Source organism: Salvelinus sp. IW2-2015, linkage group LG12, assembly GCF_002910315.2.
Source record: "Salvelinus sp. IW2-2015 linkage group LG12, ASM291031v2, whole genome shotgun sequence".
Taxonomy (NCBI): Eukaryota; Metazoa; Chordata; class Actinopteri; order Salmoniformes; family Salmonidae; genus Salvelinus; species Salvelinus sp. IW2-2015.
This window is the reverse complement of record NC_036852.1, coordinates 5,593,835-5,611,994: the sequence shown is the minus strand read 5'-3', so window position 1 is coordinate 5,611,994 and position 18,160 is coordinate 5,593,835. Positions and strand designations below refer to the sequence as shown.

General features: G+C 45.6%; 1 protein-coding gene across 2 annotated transcripts in view; it reads left to right on the top strand.

The window, feature by feature from the left end:
• Window positions 1-590: 590 nt before the first annotated feature.
• The window catches only part of cdk15 (cyclin-dependent kinase 15), a 37,404-nt gene continuing 19,834 nt past the window's right edge, over window positions 591-18,160 (top strand). Inside the window, exons 1-10 of one of the 2 annotated variants that reach the window (XM_023997691.2) lie at window positions 591-1,033; window positions 6,122-6,153; window positions 9,163-9,303; window positions 9,972-10,066; window positions 11,702-11,781; window positions 11,988-12,145; window positions 12,298-12,421; window positions 12,821-12,941; window positions 14,066-14,159; window positions 14,510-14,573. In XM_023997691.2, coding sequence (XP_023853459.1) covers window positions 988-1,033; window positions 6,122-6,153; window positions 9,163-9,303; window positions 9,972-10,066; window positions 11,702-11,781; window positions 11,988-12,145; window positions 12,298-12,421; window positions 12,821-12,941; window positions 14,066-14,159; window positions 14,510-14,573 — 955 coding nt within the window. In that variant the 5' untranslated portion in view covers window positions 591-987. Of the gene's footprint in view, window positions 1,034-6,121; window positions 6,154-7,077; window positions 7,793-9,162; window positions 9,304-9,971; window positions 10,067-11,701; window positions 11,782-11,987; window positions 12,146-12,297; window positions 12,422-12,820; window positions 12,942-14,065; window positions 14,160-14,509; window positions 14,574-18,160 lie in introns of those variants that run through there. The other variant, XM_023997689.2, reaches the window with a different exon arrangement.

Below are 18,160 nucleotides of genomic sequence, written 5' to 3'. Positions count from 1 at the left end.
CATTGTGAAGTGGATTAACAAAGGATTTATTTTGTAATTGGACATGTCAAATCTGATTTCCTGATTGATCAATACCTCAGCCATCTCTTAACCAACCAAGCGTTTCTCAAACTAAGTTAAGTGKTGCACCATGGGCCTATATACCAAACTTGGTGTTCTGTGGACTTATGGGTCATGAGAATACGTTTTTCAGGTTTTCCAAAATGTCCAAGATGGAGGAAAATCTATCCTGATGGACCTTATGGGTCCTTGACGCAAATTTGTTCAGCATGAGGAAAGACACCTACATTRCAAGTCTCTAGGTCAAACAGGTCGGCAAATATTTAAGTGGGTTTAAGTGAGACTACTGGCCAATTGGTGCCTTTCCTTTTGACCAAGTTACTCATGGCCTCTAGTTTCTGTGTGCCAAATTCGATGTGTTTTTTTTAACCAATCTATGCTTGAGTTATTGGAATGAAGGTGATCAAAAGCGTGGCTCACTTCTGCCCCCAGGAGCCCACAGTACACACACACATTAGTGACTCCCTGAACACAATGCTCAAGCTCCAACCTTTCAAAACACACCAGCAGCCCCGGCTCTCTCCTCCACTGAGAGCTCATTGGGCAGTGTCTCCTATCTGACGCCGCTGATTGGCTATTGAATGTTGTCTCCCAGGCAGCAGAGGAACTGGCAGCAGGAGGAGACAGGGAGAAAGGAGGGAGAGAGAGMGAGGATACACTCATATCATGAGAGGGAGAGAGCAAAACAGAGAGAGCAATAGAGGAGGCAAGAGCACCTTCAGGCAGGAGGAAGGAGGGAGAAGGAAAAATAGGAAAATCCTGTCTGTGCTGCTAAAGCTGTTTACATCCTAGGTTTCTGAAGACAAGGAGGGGCTGTGACTGAGGTGAGAGTGCTGCTGTAGCTGGGTCCAGTTCTAAGGATGCCCGGGGTGTAAGTGAGGTTCTATAGCAGTTCCACAGCACCACCAGGCAGGAACCAACACTGGGATGCAGAACCTACGACATGTAGCCACGGAGGCTTTCCATCGCCTGGGTGAGTATCAGTCGAACCTACCCTCCCTAGAAACAGTACCACACTGACTCCAGTCGGGTTAGGGGATCGAACAGTGCTTGCTCAAGCTTCCTCATACCCACAAACAGTATTTACGGAGTTGTCGTTGGTATTAACCTGCTATGCTTATTGTGTTCCATCTTTGTACTATGCCAGATTCCAAGATACACATGCATGGGGAATGTACTGTATGTTACCTAGGGAACACAATACCTAACTTGTTGGCATGACAACTYTCCTTACACACTCTTCAGGTAATGACAGGCAGCAGCTCGTTAACAGGGTCGGGTGTTGTAGCGTGGTATGTTGCCGTGTTCCAGGGATGAGGGCAACCCTAGGGACTGGACTGTTCCAAGTGTCAGTAGCTTGGCACGGACTGGCAAGTTATACTGCCGATCTGCAGATGCAGCTAGGAAGCCCACGGCTTATTGAATAAAGCATAAAAATGCTGATGAGCAGAGGGGCTGTGTTGCTCCCTAAGTAGGAGAGAAGACATGTGAGGGGTGATGTGAGCACAAGGGGAGAGAGGAGAAGAGAGGAGGAGAGGAGGCAGCCCCAGCGGGAGCAGAGGGGTGTTTTGCTCGCTAAGTGGGAGAGGAAAGGGGTGAGGAGAGAGGTGAAGGATGAGGTAAGAAGATGTGTTTTTCTCGCTGAGTGGAAGAGAAGACGGGAGAGGAGTGAGATGGTAACCCACATCTCCCCCAGGGTGGGTGCAGGTTGTCAGGGGGAGGGAAGGTAGACAGCTAAGGCATCAAGGTGCAGGTGGTTCCAGTTCCTAGGGGGGAGGTTGGTTGTCAGGGGGGATGGGTACTGGGTAGTTATAGTGCTGTTATACACTCAGGGTAGATATAGTGCTGTTATACACTCAGGGTAGATATAGTGCTGTTATACACTCAGGGTAGATATGTGTTGTTACTACACTCAGGTACTAGATATAGTTTTGCTGTTATACACTTCAGGGCTAAGTTATAGTGCTGTTATACACTCAGGGTAGATATAGTGCTGTTATACACTCAGGGTAGATATAGTGCTGTTATACACTCAGGGTAGATATAATGTTATAGAGCTGGGGAAGCAGGATGCAGGTGGTTCTGTAGACAGAGATGAATAATTCATCATCTCACAGCAGCAGTGTAAACAAAATAAAGTAAGTGCTCTGTAGTCCTCTAAAAAACTCAGGGCAAATCTGTTAGGGTCACTGCCAATTCAAATGCAATGGCACGTCCTCCAACCAGTTTTTCCGCCACATTGGTTGTGTGTGGTTTGAATCGCAACTATGCTAAGTGATTTTGTTATTGTACACAGAAAGGACAGCCGATGTTCCTCTCTCTTGCCCTGTCAAGGAAATTGTTGTTTTCTCTAATCTGAAGAGACTCGGATGTGCTTTGCACATTTCTGTCAGAAAGAGAGATCTCGTATCAGGAGGATGTACTGCTCAGCTGCTTGGCCTGGGWMCATATCTCACAGGATGTCCAAACGAGCGCCTATCTCTATGCTATTCAGAGAGGCTGATAGTATGTTTGTACACTAGGCTGCTAGTACACTGCTTCTACACGTGACCACAAGTTTACTCATGTCTTGAATCATTACTTACTTGTACCATTTTCCATGTATCCCACACAACACAGTATGATAGTACGCCAGAGGTAAGATTATAGAAGGAAAGTGCCAAGGCCAAAGCTCCAGTGTAGGCTAACCTATAAGACTGGCTACGAGGGGGACACGCCACAGGGCATTTCAATTCCAATAGAGCTCAGAGGAAATAGTATAAGAGCATCAATGACACGTCGACTCCCCCCAAAAATGCCTCAACCTCAATTCGTTGAGGAGTGGGTTCTTGAAGAATCCAATCTGTGTTTATGTGTGCTTTTTCCGCTTCGCTCTCTCTCTCTCTGACACATCTCATCCCCTCCTCAATACCCCCACTCCCCCCTGGGTGAGTTGGACAATAGACAACGTTGCACTTTTTGTGAACCCCTCAAGCTGTACCTGTATGGTGTCCATCTTTGTGATGTCTATCTGTATGTGTCTGGTAGACCTGGCTGGAGGGCTACAGTGGCTCGGTCCGGTGCACATATGCCTGCCTGGCACTGAGGCCCCCCAGGCTGCTSCCAGTGGGTAGTGGATTAACCAGCTGCCTGGAGGCTGCCTGCCTGCCTGCCTGTGACAACTGTCCACCTCCAATAGTTACGTCCCACTCTACTCTGCTCTGTTCTGCCTCAGGAATASTGATGAGGGKTATCTGTATGTACGGGTCTGTATGAGGGCGAGATGGAGGGATAGGAATGGAGGGAGGAGGGTAGGTGGTGAATGGTGGGCTCGGCTCGGAGTGTGATGGAGCATGAGTGACTGTCTCTCTGTGCCTCCATCTCTCCTCCATAAATAACCCTGACTGCAYTGACGTGCTGTACCAAGGCAGAGCTAGTAGCAATAATATAATATCCTAACCTAGAAGTGGTGAGAGGGTAAAACATACCACTCCACACACAGCCTCTCCATGGGTCCCTAACATAGAAATAGTCCTATGCCATAGAAATAGAATCCCTAGAACAGTCATAGAACCTCAGACCATGACATCATTGACTTGAATGGGGATACCCCTTTTTCTCCCCAATTTCATGATGTCCAATTGGTTGTTACAGTCTTGTCCCATTGCTGCAACTACGGACTCGGGTGAGGCGAAGGTCGAGACCCATGCGTCTTCTGAAACGGGACCCTACCAAGCCACACTGCTTCTTGACACACTGCTCGCTTAGCCCAGAAGCCAGCCACACCAATGTGTCGGAGGAAACACTGAACTGGTGACCGCAATCAGCTTGCAGGCACCCAGCCTGCCACAAGGAGTCGCTAGAGCACGATGGGACAAGGACATCTCGGCCGGCCAAACCCTCCCGTTACCCGGACGACGCTGGGCCAATTGTGTGCCGCCTCACGGGTCTCCCGGTCACGGCTGGCTGTGACACAGCGTGGCATCGAAGCAGGATCTGTAGTGACGCCTCAAGCACTACGATGCAGTACCTTATACCGCTGCACCACTCGGGAGGCCTCCGTTCTAGGAATTTTCTATGGTGCCTACATTACCTCACCTCAGTCCAATGCCCTTCAGTCAGAGTCATACCAGAACATCCCTACCCCAGGATGTCTCCTACTATACTGCTCAGATCATGACCTCCATTTCCTGGTTTGCATTCCTAGTTTCTACCCGATCTAATTATAACTTGACTTTGTCCATGGCTGCACATGCTGAGCCAAGAGGAGTTGTAGTTAGTTGGAAAAGGCAATGTGCCAGCTGTACTGTATTCTTCCAAGACGAACATATTTAGACTGGAACATATTTGTATGGGTTTAATTATCCAATGTGTCCATTTATAGATATGGCTTTTATATGAACAACAACATACATTTATACCCTCAATAATTTGCCATATCAAATTGATGTGATCAATTATTGACAAACAATTATAGTTTTATATTACTGTATTCTATTCTGTTTACATACTATATGTGTTGCTATACAGAGAATAAGGCTTTCTGTAAAGCCTGTTGTTATTGAAGTCAAGCAGCCCTAAAGGTAATGTCTTGTCTGGATGGGTACAGCGATGCGATAAGGAGCAGTCATGTTCCTGCAAACTTTGACTGTCGCTTATGAGAAAGAGCTACCGACCCAGACTCCTCTCCAAGTTCTCTCTCTCTCTCAGTCATTGTATCTCTTTCTTGCTGTCTCTCTCCCCGTCTATCTGTGTCTCTCTCCAAGTCTCTCTGTCTCTCTCTGTCACTCCGTGTCTCTCTCCAAGTCTCTCTGTGTCTCTGTCTCTCTGTGTCTCTCTCTGTGTCTCTCTGTGTCTCTCTCCAAGTCTCTCTTTGTCTCTGTCTATCTGTGTCTCTGTCTATCTGTCTCTCTCTTCCCAACTTATATCATCATCATCACTCACATGTCACACGCACACATTTTCATATCTTTCTCCTGTCACTCATCCTCTCCCTCCTGATCCTCTCCTTCCTTCCCTGCTCCACTCCTCTCTAATTTGACATTTCTGCTCCACTTTTCACATTCCATTAGAATCTCCCAGCTACAGAATTGTACCACAGTGGACTTAATGTTAAATTCTATCTTCAGCTGAATTCAGGATTATAAAGCAACGATAACAGCAGTAGACATTGTAGCATCCTTGTAACACAGGATCTTAAAGTTTATGGTTTGGTCCAAATTGTTTGGTCCAAATGTTGTTTCCAAGTGTTCTATCCATGTGTTCTATCCAAGTTTTCTAACCAAGTGTTCCAACCATGTGTTCTATCCAAGTTTTCTAACCAACTGTTCCAACCATGTGTTCCAACCAAGTGTTCTAACCAAGTGTTCCAACCATGTGCTCTATCCAAGTGTTCTATCCAAGTTTTCTAACCAAGTGTTCCAACCATGTGTTCTATCCAAGTGCTCCAACCATGTGTTCTATCCAAGTTTTCTAACCAACTATTCCAACAATGTGTTCTATCCAACTGTTCTATCCAAGTTTTCTAACCAAGTTTTCCAACCATGTGTTCTATCCAGTGTTCTAACCATGTGTTCTATCCAGTGTTTTATCCGAGTGTTCCAACCATGTGTTCTATCCACGTTTTCTATCCAAGTGTTCTATCCAAGTGTCCTATCCAAGTGTTGTAACCAAGTGTTCTATCCAAGTGTCTTATCCAAGTGTCTTATCCAAGTGTTGTAACCAAGTTTTCTAACCAAGTGTTCTATCCAAGTGTTCTATCCAAGTGTCTTATCCAAGTGTTGTAACCAAGTTTTCTAACCAAGTGTTCTATCCAAGTGTTCTATCCAAGTGTTCTATCCAAGTGTTCTAACCAAGTGTTCTATCCAAGTGTTCTATCCAAGTGTTATATCCATGTGTTCTATCCTAGTGTTCTAACCATGTGTTATTTCRAAGTGTTCCAACCATGTGTTCTATCCAAGTGTTCTATCCTAGTGTTCTAACCATGTGTTCTATCCAAGTGTTCCATCCAAGAGTTCTGTCCTAGTGTTCTAACCGGTGTTCTATCCAAGAGTTCATGCTTTCTGTCTTTTGTTCCTGGCAGGTCTGAAGCAAAGACAGCTGGGATATGAGGAGGTAAGATACCCTGTGTTATTGTCTGTGACTGAAACACTTACGAAATACTATTTTTAAGGGTCAGATTCGACTATGTATCACAAGAGTTTGAGACAGTTAGACGTACTTTGTTGTTCCCTCTCTGTTTCTCTCTGGCGTCCTCCGTCCCTCCTGGGGAGAGAGAAGATGAAAAGAATAGTCAACACTGCCCCCTGCTGAGAAGAGTGGGAGAAGGAGAGGGAGCGAGAGGGAGGAGAGAGAGATGCTGTAGACACACACACACTCCACCCCCACCACTCAGCGTTTCTCCCGCTGTCACGTTGAAGTTGGAGAGGATTTCATTTCAAGGGCCATTAAGTCCTGTCTCCTCCCCATAGCGGAAAGAGCACCGTGAGATTCTACATTATACATCTCTGAAAAGAAAGTGAGACAAAAATAGCCTTGCCTCCCCTCTGAGCTCTACATTCAACTCTGTCCTGTCCTCTACTACTAAAACTGTAATTATACTCTTTATGGAGCTAATTCCCATTTGCTGCTGCCCTACATGGACCACTCAGCACTCCCAAAAAGCATCATTATGTGGTGGTACTAACTGCCCTGTGTCCTCCAAAACCTGCACAGAAATGTTATGCACTGTATGCAGTTAAGAAAATGTTTGAGGGGAAATAACCTGTTTTAGGAAAATGGGGAAAGTGAACCACAGAGAATAAAATATGTTAGTGGTTCAGATTGGCAGGTTATGGCGACTCTGTGGGAGACTGTTTTCACCCGCTGGTCTCTCCTCTCACGCGCAATCCTCCTCAGTCCTCACACCTCGCCCTCATACAGGCTGGATTGGATCTGGAGCTAGCTGGTGTTAGGCCTCAAACTGTGTTTTCGCCACTTCAAGACTTTCTGGAGGGGTGGATGAGCAATGAGCGATGGCGGTTGAGAGATAATTGAGGAATTCTATCAATCACTCGCTGTATTATATTCGGAATGCCCCATGCACATATTTGGGATTCCATTGAATTAAATCCAAGAGAGGAAGACAGGGGAGAAGCCTCCGGTGGTGTGTAGAGGAAATGAGACAGAACCCCTTCCCCCTCCACCAACCCTTAAATGGAACAGAAATAGAATGTTCATTTCGTATAAAAAACTCAAATTAGATTTCCCTCTATGAGTTCCTCTCTTTACACACACAAACACACGCGCATACCGTGACACACTCGTCGTCTCTTCTTCAGCTTGTGCTGACTTGAATGGACACTGTTGTTCAAATTAGGTTGAGTTCCATGGTGTTTCTGTTTCTCTGCTACTGGGATAGGGAGGGGGTCATGGGACTGTGCTATTGGAGCCAGACTCATGCTAGTCATATGAGCTTCAGCGCCAACCCACCGCACCGAAAACAGGAAAGAAAGAGACAGAGAGAGGGGGGAGAGAGAAAGTTTCTAGGAAGTGAGAGAGGAAGGAGAGGAAGATGGAGGATTTGGGATGGAGGGTCAGGGCCATGGCTGCTGTGTGTGTCCGGAGTTGCTGCTGGTGCTGTGTTGAGGTCGAAGAAGATGGAGAAAGAGGGAAGGAGAAGGAGGAGGGGAGGGAGGAGGAGCAAGAGGAGGAGGAAATGGAGGAGCCCCCATCTCCCAAGAGCAGGAGTGTCGTGTCCTTACCATCTGCTGAGGTAGCAGTGAGCGTGTGTGTGTGTGTCTGATTCTGCAGGCTTGGTTAGGGTGATGGCTGGTGCCACTGTGTTATTACTGTCAGTGTCGTTGGACACGAACACTGAGTGTCATGATGTCAACGTTGTCGTGTCTTTAGTGATGTCTCTCTGTCTGTCAGTGTGCCCTGTGCACACATCAAATAGGATCGGTGAAACGCTCCTGGCGGGGAGTTCTCTCTCGGAAAACGCCGCTACCTCCGCATTGATAGTAACCTTTTCTCTCGGGGTAGCCAGGGATTCTTTCAGCTAGCTTGTGAGTTTTTGTTTTTATGCCAAAGTTGTAAGCAAAGCTGGTGGGTAATGTATTCTAGCTGACTAGCTACAAGATGGCCAGTTACAATAATAGATGTGTCATCACAACAGCGGGCTGCTTGTCTCTCTAGGCCCTGGAGGGATGTGAGCTCTTTCTCTTCGCCCACGCCTGTCCACAACATTCAGAGAATCCACAACACACATTCTGCTGTGTCTAACAAATGTATTTTGGGAAAAGGTGCCGTCGACAGGAACAGAGGAAAGCAATTCCATTGAATAGCGTAGACCCTGACGGTGGTGGATGACGTTCCCATGGGACATCACAGGCCTCTGTATCAGCACAGCTCACGTTGAAACGTCCTCTGCTCTACTGTGACTTTCACACTGAGTACACCAAACATTAGTGTTTGGTGTACTCCCCGTTATCCCTCAGAACAGCCTCAATTTGTCTGGACATGGACTCTACAAGGTGTTGAAAGCGTTCCACAGAGATGCTGGCCCATGTTGACTCTAAGGCTTCCCACAGTTGTGTCAAGTTGGCTGGATATCCTTTCGGGGGTGGACCATTTTTGATACACACGAGAACTTGCAGTTCTCGACACTGCGCCTGGCACCTACTACCATATCCCCGGTCAAAGGCAGTTCAATATTTTGTCTTGCCGATTCACCCTCTGAATGGCACACATACACAATCGTTGTCTCAATTGTCTCAAGGATTAGAAATCCTTCTTTAACCTGTCTCCTCCCCTTCATCTACACTGACATCAATAAGGGATCAAAGCTTTCACATGGATTCACCTGGTCAGTATATGTCATGGAAAGAGCAGGTGTTCTTAATGTTTTGAATGCTCAGTGTTCACTGTATCTTTCATCGTGTTAGCTACAGTTGGTGGGGAGGCTGAGAAACCTTTCAACCCATAACAGTCTCCTCTTGTGTCTGTCTTTCTGTGTCTCTCTCTCTCTCTCTCTCTCTCTCTCTCCTTATCTCTCTCCCTCTCTCTTGTCTGCCATGTGTTAATTTGCATCCACCTCTCTCTCTCCTGTCTGTCTCTCTCTTCTCTCTTCTTAAACCTGGCCAGTTGGATGAGGCAGACCCGTCCTACTCCAAGCCCCAGCCTCACTGGTTCCACACGCTGCAGGTCCGCAGGCTGACGGTCCAGAGAGGACGCAGCAACAGTGACCCTATGGGGGGAAAGAGTTTTGATCAGGACTTCCAATGGGTGAGCACTGGGAAGGTTAGCCTGGTCCCAGATCTGTTATCAAATCAAATCACATTTTATTGGTCACATACACATGGGTAGCAGATGTTATTGCGGGAGTAGCAAAATGCTTGTGCTTCTAGTTCCGACAGTGCAGCAATATCAACAAGTAATCTAACAATTCCCCAACAACTACCTAATACACACACATCTAAGTAAAGGGATGAAATAAGAATATGTACATATAAATATATGGATGAGCAATGACTGAGCGGCATAGGCAAGGTGCAATAGATGGCATAAAATACAGTTTATACATATGAGATGAGTAATGCAAGATATGTAAACATCATTATTAAAGTGGCATTAATAAAGTGACTAGTGATCCATTTACTAAAGTGGCCAATGATTTCAAATCTGTATTTTGGCAGCAGCCTCTGTGTTAGTAATGTCTGTTTAACAGTCTGATGGCCTTGAGATAGAAGCTATTTTTCAGTCTCTCGGTCCCCGCTTTGACACACCTGTATGATTACTATGGTGTGTTACAATGACTTTAGGATTTGGCAAGATCGTACAAAGAGATCTGGAATGTACCTGCAGTTACCTCACTCTGTCAGTATGAAGATGTACTGTAAATGTTTGAGGTCGGCACCTTACCCCACCTAACACACTTGTGTCTGTCCTCACAGAAAACAGGCCTACAGTTTGGCACAGCTAACTCCTACCTGAACCTGGAGAAGATAGGGGAGGGGACATACGCTACAGTCTACAAGGGAATCAGCCGGTCAGTATCAATCAATCAATCAATCAATCAATCAGTTGTCCTCAAGTGCTTATGCAGTAACCCGACCTTGACCCCAAAGAGCAAGCCGAGTCAGTTTTGGTGCTATAAGCCAGACATTACCACAACTCAACACTGATGAACAGCTCAATAATTACATCACCCACCCTGATTACATCCAATAGGTCAGTGTAGTCGTTCGTATATGACCCATCTTTTACATTATCCCTACAAACTAAACCGCTATGTCAGCTGGTATTGATTTGACGGAACCTATTTGTCCCCTGTGCTGTTCGTTTGACGAAGGACAAGGTTTTTTTGTGAAGATCTATTGGACGGTTCTACGCTAACGAGCACAGAGCATATAAAGCCTTTCACAGTGGTTTCACTTCATATGGTCAAACAGCACACAGCCGAGGCTGCCAGAGGTCACAGATAGAACAGATATTTCACCGGATGTATAGATGTGAAGCATCGGCTTGGCGTTTCCACTCACTACCAAATATGGTAGTGAGAGGAGGCCCAGTGGCCGGCAGTGGGAGAAGATGGAACAAGATGTATTTTGGCTGACATTCTGCAAATGTTCTCATCGATTAAACATTTGATCTCAATACAGTTTATGGTTCCCAAAAGTATAATCTGTTACGAATAGAGTGGACTAAGTTTTGTAGACTTTACCCTTTGCCGAAGTTATAAAAAACTGCATTGTTTAGAAGGAGAATTGAGTTATTTAGTTATTGCACACGCCCACTTCACAGAGTAGGCGTTCCCTAACGGAAATATGCAAATGTATGCAAGAACGTGACAATAGGATCTCGCTAGCTTGTGCTTGGCTCTGCCCACCTCCTTGCTCCGCCCACTATGACTAATTTGTTCCCATTTGAAACGACAGGCTGTGGTCTGTCTTGCTTTAGTTATATAAATCTTTGGTGACGTTATGCTAGTGTTCAGGGCAGAGAGCTTTATTAACACATAAAGTCAGTCTCCAGAAGACCAGGCAGAGAGCCTTTTATTAACTCATAAAGTCAGACTCCAGAAGACCAGGCAGAGAGCTTTATTAACTCATAAAGAAGTCAGACTCCAGAAGACCAGGCAGAGAGCTTTATTAACTCATAAAGTCAGACTCCAGAAGACCAGGCAGAGAGCTTTATTAACACATAAAGTCAGTCTCCAGAAGACCAGGCAGAGAGCTTTATTAAACTCACAGTTAGACTCCAGAAGACCGGCAGAGAGCTTTATTAACACATAAGTCAGACTCCAGAAGACCAGGCAGAGAGCTTTATTAACTCAAAAGTCAGACTCCAGAAGACCAGGCAGAGAGCTTTATTAACACATAGAGTCAGACTCCAGAAGACCAGGCAGAGAGCTGCCAAAAGCCACAGCTGCACTAAGATAAAGAGTTTTTTCGGTCGGGTAGGAGATGTGATTTGATTGGTTGGCAGCAATGCAGAAATGGAAGGTGAGGTTCGTTTGAGTTTTTTATTGACATTTACTGAGGTCATGAATTGTATCTCTCCGTTATAAATTATAATAGATGACTGTATTTGCCTGTATTACTATATTTGCCTGTATCTTCTCACCATAACTGAGCTGCGGGGAGTTCACTCTCTCTGTTACTCTCCTCTACTCTGCCCTCAGGATAAACGGGCACCTGGTGGCCTTGAAGGTGATCCGTATGAAGACTGAAGAAGGCGTGCCATTCACTGCCATCCGAGAGGGTGAGAGCTTTTCCAGTAGGCCCATGCTGTACATGCGAAACAGGATTGATACTTCGACGTCTCAGAGTACCCCCCCCAGGAAATGAACTGAAGTGAAGTCATGTTAGCTTTAGCATGTTTAGGAGAATTGCACGTGCTTATCATATTCCATTTCCACTGTGAACAAAGTGAATTGGTATTAGCTCTGTGTCTGTCTGTCTGTCCAGCTTCACTCCTGAAAGGCCTGAAACACGCCAACATTGTCCTGCTCCATGACATCATCCACACCAAAGAGGCACTCACATTTGTCTTTGAGTACGTACAAACAGACTTGGCTGAGTATATGAAGCAGCACCCAGGGGGCCTGCATTCCTACAATGTCAGGGTAAGTTCAATATTTTGATCAACAGAACCTCAACAAATACCATACCTTTTTCCCTCTCACCCTAAAATCTSTCCTCTGCTCTTTCAGTTGTTTTAATTGTTCACCATTGACCATACTCTTCCTGCATGTCTGTCTGTCTGTGTGTCCATCAGATCTTCATGTTCCAGCTGCTGCGGGGTCTGTCCTACATCCACGGTCGGAAGATCCTGCACCGGGACCTCAAACCCCAGAACCTGCTCATCAGCTACCTGGGGGAGCTCAAACTGGCTGACTTCGGTAAACCCTAGCTTCATGTCCACATTCCGGTTCAACCCTAATCCTAGTCTGAATCACAACCCTAATCCTAGCTTCATGTCCAGATCCCAGTTCAACCCTAACCCACAACCCTAACCCTAGCCAACCCCTCCACACCCTCTGAAGTTCCTGCTAGTCCATTGTCCAACTATCCTCTGAAGAAGCCTATGGTGGCTTAAAAGTAAGGAGCACTCTTTCTTGAAAGTGTACAGTCCCTAACCTAACCCACACATGTAACGTTAGCTCCACATGGTAGAACTCTGTTAATAACTCTCTCTTTCTAATGTGTTATTTGGTCACGTATACAGGTGGTGTTATGTCTATGTTATATGTGGTATTGTATTCATGTTATAACTATATGGATCCGTCTGTATTCACTAGGGCTGGCCCGGTCCAAGTCCATCCCGTGCCAGACCTATTCGTCTGAGGTGGTGACTCTGTGGTACCGGCCTCCTGATGTTCTCCTGGGTTCCACTGATTACTCCACTGCTCTGGACATCTGGTGAGTGGACTGGACATAGTTGGACATATCTGAACAGGGTCTGAACATCCTCCATAACCAACCACCCTGCAGGCAAGGTTGCAATAACGTCATTTCAGTCAGCTTTTTCCCACTGGGCAGCCAGATCTGAACCCACCAGCACTGAACCAGAATAACACCAGAATACCACTGTACCACACTGTTCTAGAGATGACATAACTACTTAGACCACTGTGTCATGGTGTTATCTAGACAACTGGGAGCTCGGGGAAAAACCGTGGTCAAATCATGACGTCGGTGATCTTCAGGTCGGAAAGTCAGAGCTCTAGAAAGATGCTTGAGTTTCCGACTTGGAGTTCCGGGTTGGATGACCGTTCAAAAAGATTTTCCCTAGTCGGAGCTGGGGTTTTTCCCGAGTTCCCAGTTGTCTTGAACGCACTGAAGTCGGAGATTTCCTAGTTCCCAGTTCCCAGCTGTTTTGAACGCGGCATCAGTGGTGGTGTTAGAGTAGCTGTCATTAGTGTTGCCATTAGTACTCTCCTACAGAGTGAGTTACCTCAGGTTGGCTCAGAGAATGTTGCGTGTTCAGAAGAGTTTAACCTCTTGGCCTTCGTCTAACGATGTTTTGGTGCCATACTGAAAAACAAACGTTTAGAGTTGCTCTCCTAAGCAAAATATTATTTCCCCCCGGAGTTAAAGGAATTTTGTACTAATGAATAGCATAAGCGTTGGTATAAACCGTCCTGTGCATTAATGTTAATGATATCTGGGCAGGTTTCTATTTGACCTTTCCAAATAGAAGAGATTAGGACCACATGTTGTTTAAGGACTTTGAATACAAAGAGAAATGTAGCAACAGGGTAGTAATTTAACAGCAATGATCAAATGTGTTGGCCATAACCTAGGTATTTGCATTCGTGTTTTCATATTTTACCAAGGATACGTTTTTGAATTCATCCCCTTTTTCTACGCTATGTTCTGCCCTCTATGAATACACTGCTTAGGATACAAAACCTACCCTTAGTTTTTACCAAATTAGTTAACTTATTGTTCCGATTATGAGGTACTGAAGAATGAAGTCCCGTCCTTCTCTCTCTTTTCACTGATTTATTAAATGACTCTCTCAATCCTGTGTTGTCTTCCAGGGGAGCTGGTTGCATCTTCATTGAGATGCTCCAGGGGACGCCAGCCTTTCCAGGGGTGGCAGACGTCTTTGAGCAGCTGCAGAAAATATGGGCTGTGAGTAGGATCCCCTTTCACTCTTTTCAATGGCATCACCCTCTCTACACTCTTGGGGGAAAAGGTGCTATCTAGAACCTTAACGGGTTCTTCGGCTGTCCACATAGGAGAACCCTTTGAAGAACACTTTTTGGTTCCAGGAAGAACCTTTCTACGGCGGGTTCTTCATGGAACCCAAAAGGGTTCTACCTGGAATCCAAAAGAGTTCTACCTGGAACCAAAAAGGGGTTTTCCTATGGGGACAGACGAAGAACCCCTTTGGAAGCCTTTTTTACAAGAGTGTAGATCCATAAAAACTAGTAGAGATGACGGTTGATGGCTCACTCTGGACCCTTTCTGTCTGTCTGCAGGTCGTAGGGGTCCCGACTGAGGAGACGTGGCCAGGAGTGAACGAGCTGCCCAACTTCAGACCAGGTCAGAACTTCTTCATTCCTTTCATCCTCCTCCTCCCTCATGACCATTACAATAATCCAATCCATGTGCTGCTGAGAAAATACAGTCATTCCCATTGGATCAGAGAAAGGTCAGGGAGGGATTAGTTTGMGTAATCTACATTCTAATCTACACACTTAATAAAGCTCGACATAAACCACAGCAGACTACTCGTGGTTTGCTGTGTGGCTCATCCCTAACCACTAGGGGGCAGCAGAAGTCAATGAGATACATTTTTATTGTGGTTGTATGGGACTGTGGGTCTATTTGTCTATGGTACTACTTTTGCTTTCCAGACTGTGGCATTTAAGACGGCTGTGGGAAGAGAGTACTTTAGCTCTTTCTAAAGCACTGTGGTTCAAGAGTTGACGTGTGGCCGACAAACACACCTGCGAGAGGAGTCCGTGRGAAGGCTATGTGTGGGAGTTAACTCTTTGGTCTGAGAGAGAATGATGACAGGAACGAGGAAGACCTTCAAATGGACCTCCAGACTGTGTGGTTTTGGACAGAGCTCTACTCCTCTGACTCGCCTATGCTGATCTCTCACTTTCACCTTGTAAACCATGCTCKACGACACCATACCCAGKTGTGTGTYCTTGTCAGTCTTTTATACTCTTCCATCCAACCCTGAGATTGAAACGTCATGCTGAGTTGAACCTGAGTCAGCTTGTCTTCCCACTCTTCCAGTAATGGGCTACAAAGGGAGTTCGAGGGTGACATGTTTCACAGCTGACTGTGTGTGTGTGTGTGTGTGTGTGTGTGTGTGTTTAACTATACTATACTATACAAGAATAGTAAACAAACAAACATTTGTCCAACTGGGGACATTTTGTTAGTCCCCACAAGTTAAAATGCTATTCCTATGGGGTTTAYGGTTAAGGTTAGAATTAGTGTTAGGGTTAGAATTAGGGTTAGGAGCTAGGGTTATGGTTAAGGTTACATTTTGGGGTTAAGATTAGGTTTTGGCATTAAGGTTTGGGAAATTTGGCATTAGGGTTAGGGAAAATAGCATTTTGAAGGACTGAATTGTGTGTCCCCACAAGGTTAGTTATACAAGACTGTGTGTGTGTGTGTGTGTGTGTGTGTGTTGCGCTGCAGAAAATATGGGTTACTCTCTGTCTCTGCTAATTCCTCCCCTACAAGACCCATAGGAATTCAAAACCTCAGACTGTTAAAGTCTTAAAGTTCCTCAGCAAACATGAATAAATAAACATAAGATTCATAAATGCTGAATAAATGCATAGATGAATCTCCAAACTACACAGTGGGTCCTGTCTGCGCTGCCCCATGCAGTTCAATAAGGGCTCTGACATTGGTTGGGGGCGATGAGATGCTGAGAGAAGATGGGCTAGTAGAAAGGTCCGGAAGTGAAAAAGAGAGAACGTTTTGTATAAAATATGTGTAAAGCAAACAGAGCAGTGAGGTTGGGAGATGAGAAGACAGACAAGACAGGCAGATGCTTGTACACACTAGAGTATGTGAGCGGAGTGGAGCTGGATTGGAGCGYGGAGCAGAGRGTGCCCAATTTGACTGGAGCATAGAGTAAGATTTTTAAAGGCTGGAGCGTCGCTCTTCTCGCCCGCTCCAATTTTGCTCCAATAGCACTCACTTCGTGAGCTCAAGGCATGCCCGTCCCAGCATGCATTTGTAGTCTGCGTGTGTGCTGCTATAGTCCCTTGCTTTTTCCTACTGTCAAGTTCCCTAATATGTTCATAAAGAAACTGATAAAACACACAGCTGCTAAATCAAGGTGACTTACAAAGATGAGGACAAGAGAGGAGGAGTGCGATGATTTAGTGTCCACATAAAGAATCCTTGTGGAATCTGAAAAGACACGTATCCCAAAAGCAGCAAAAGCACCTGCTAAAAGAAAGGAAATAGGTGGGTAGATAACTAAGTGTGTCATTGTAGCAAAGTATTTCTAACTTAAATGTTTTGTTCATTTTCTTTCTATTATCTATACAATAGGCCATAATTGATTTTGGCCCAACGGGCCTGGCATATTCCCACGTTCAAGGAGCTTCCGTTTTCATTTTGTTTTTTTGCCTAAAAAACCTTTAGGCCGACCTATAGAAAAATAGAAAAATATAACACAACTCAGCGTCTCTGCCCAACGTGGCAAGAAGGGCCAAAATGGTGTTTAGCATCCCCAACTGTTCTGCAAGTGTGGGGAGGATATTCTCTGCTGCTGGCCGGCTCTCCAGGCACCATCACATGAGCCTGAAACCACGACTGGCCAACTCATGTTTCTAAAATGTATCTTAAAAAGCTTTCATTTTTGGTTTAATTTGTATTTCATTCTAATTAAGTCCAGCACAATATATAGATTAGAATGATTTAAAACAAGAAATGTGGTTTAAATACTGAGCCCTTATGTCCCTACTAGCCTATTGTGTCGCACTCACAAATGCTTCACAATGTATTTCTTTGTAGGCTATAGCTTGAAATAATAGAAATAATATAGCCTGAGTAATTCATTTCCGTTCCTTCTTACGCTCCTGTCTGTCTCCTGACCTATTTAGAGTGTTTATATGCTGTTTAATATGACATTCTTACATTCACCTTTTCATGTTATTCAAATAGTTTTCATTCAAATCCATATGGTTTGGTTTCAATACTTAAAAAAACAATTGGTAGGCCAGGTAGCCACGAAAATAGATGGGTGTTGGTTAAATTGGGATTTGAATGAATGGAGCGAATTTGGCGTGTCAGTTTGTTTTCCCCTGTGAGCCCGGAGCGTTTTTAGCTGAGCAGTATGAAAGCACATGGAGCGCCGGACTGTGTGCAAGCACCAAACTCCAGCGATGAGCGGGATTTTCAACCGCTCAACTCCGCTCACATGCTCTGGTGTAACACGCACGCACGCACGCACACACGCACACACACACACGCAGGAGGGTGAGCCAGACAGCTTTCTCTGCCTTGTCTGTGTGGGGGTGGGGGGGAGGGGCAATCTGGGCATGAAGAATGTCTGGACTTGGAACCTCTGTGTCTGACAGCTATAGACTCCGACATATTGTACCAATCCGCTGTGTTTGGGGTGGAGAATGAGCTGATATAAGGGGAAAACAGCAGTGGGGGGGGTGGTGTGTGTGTGTGCGGCGTGTGCACATGCATGTTACTGTGGTGTTTTAGGACACCCATGTTGGTTGTCCTTGTGTGGGCATGACCCTAGGTATCTCCTCCTCTCTCCCCTCTCTCCCTCCTGGCTAGCTCCCTACCTGGCCCCTGACTGCTGCTGGCACGCTGGCCTCTCCAGATGTGGGAGCTGAATGGACCAATAGATAAAGGCCTGGGCAGCTTTCAGCAGGGCAGAGCGGGTGGCCAGCACAGAACAGGGAGAGGCCAAGAAGGGAAGAGGGAAAATAAGGGAAAATATTCCTTCAGTGACCTGACTGGCCAGGGGAAAGTGATAGCTAGCCCGTACTATATAGAATGCTTGTCTAAAATGTGTGTTTGTTTATGCTCCGTTGCGCCTGCAGGAGGACTGAGTGCATAATTTATTTTTATTTTTATTTCAAACAGTTCAATCTCCACGGTTCACTATTAATTCATCACGGAGCATCGGG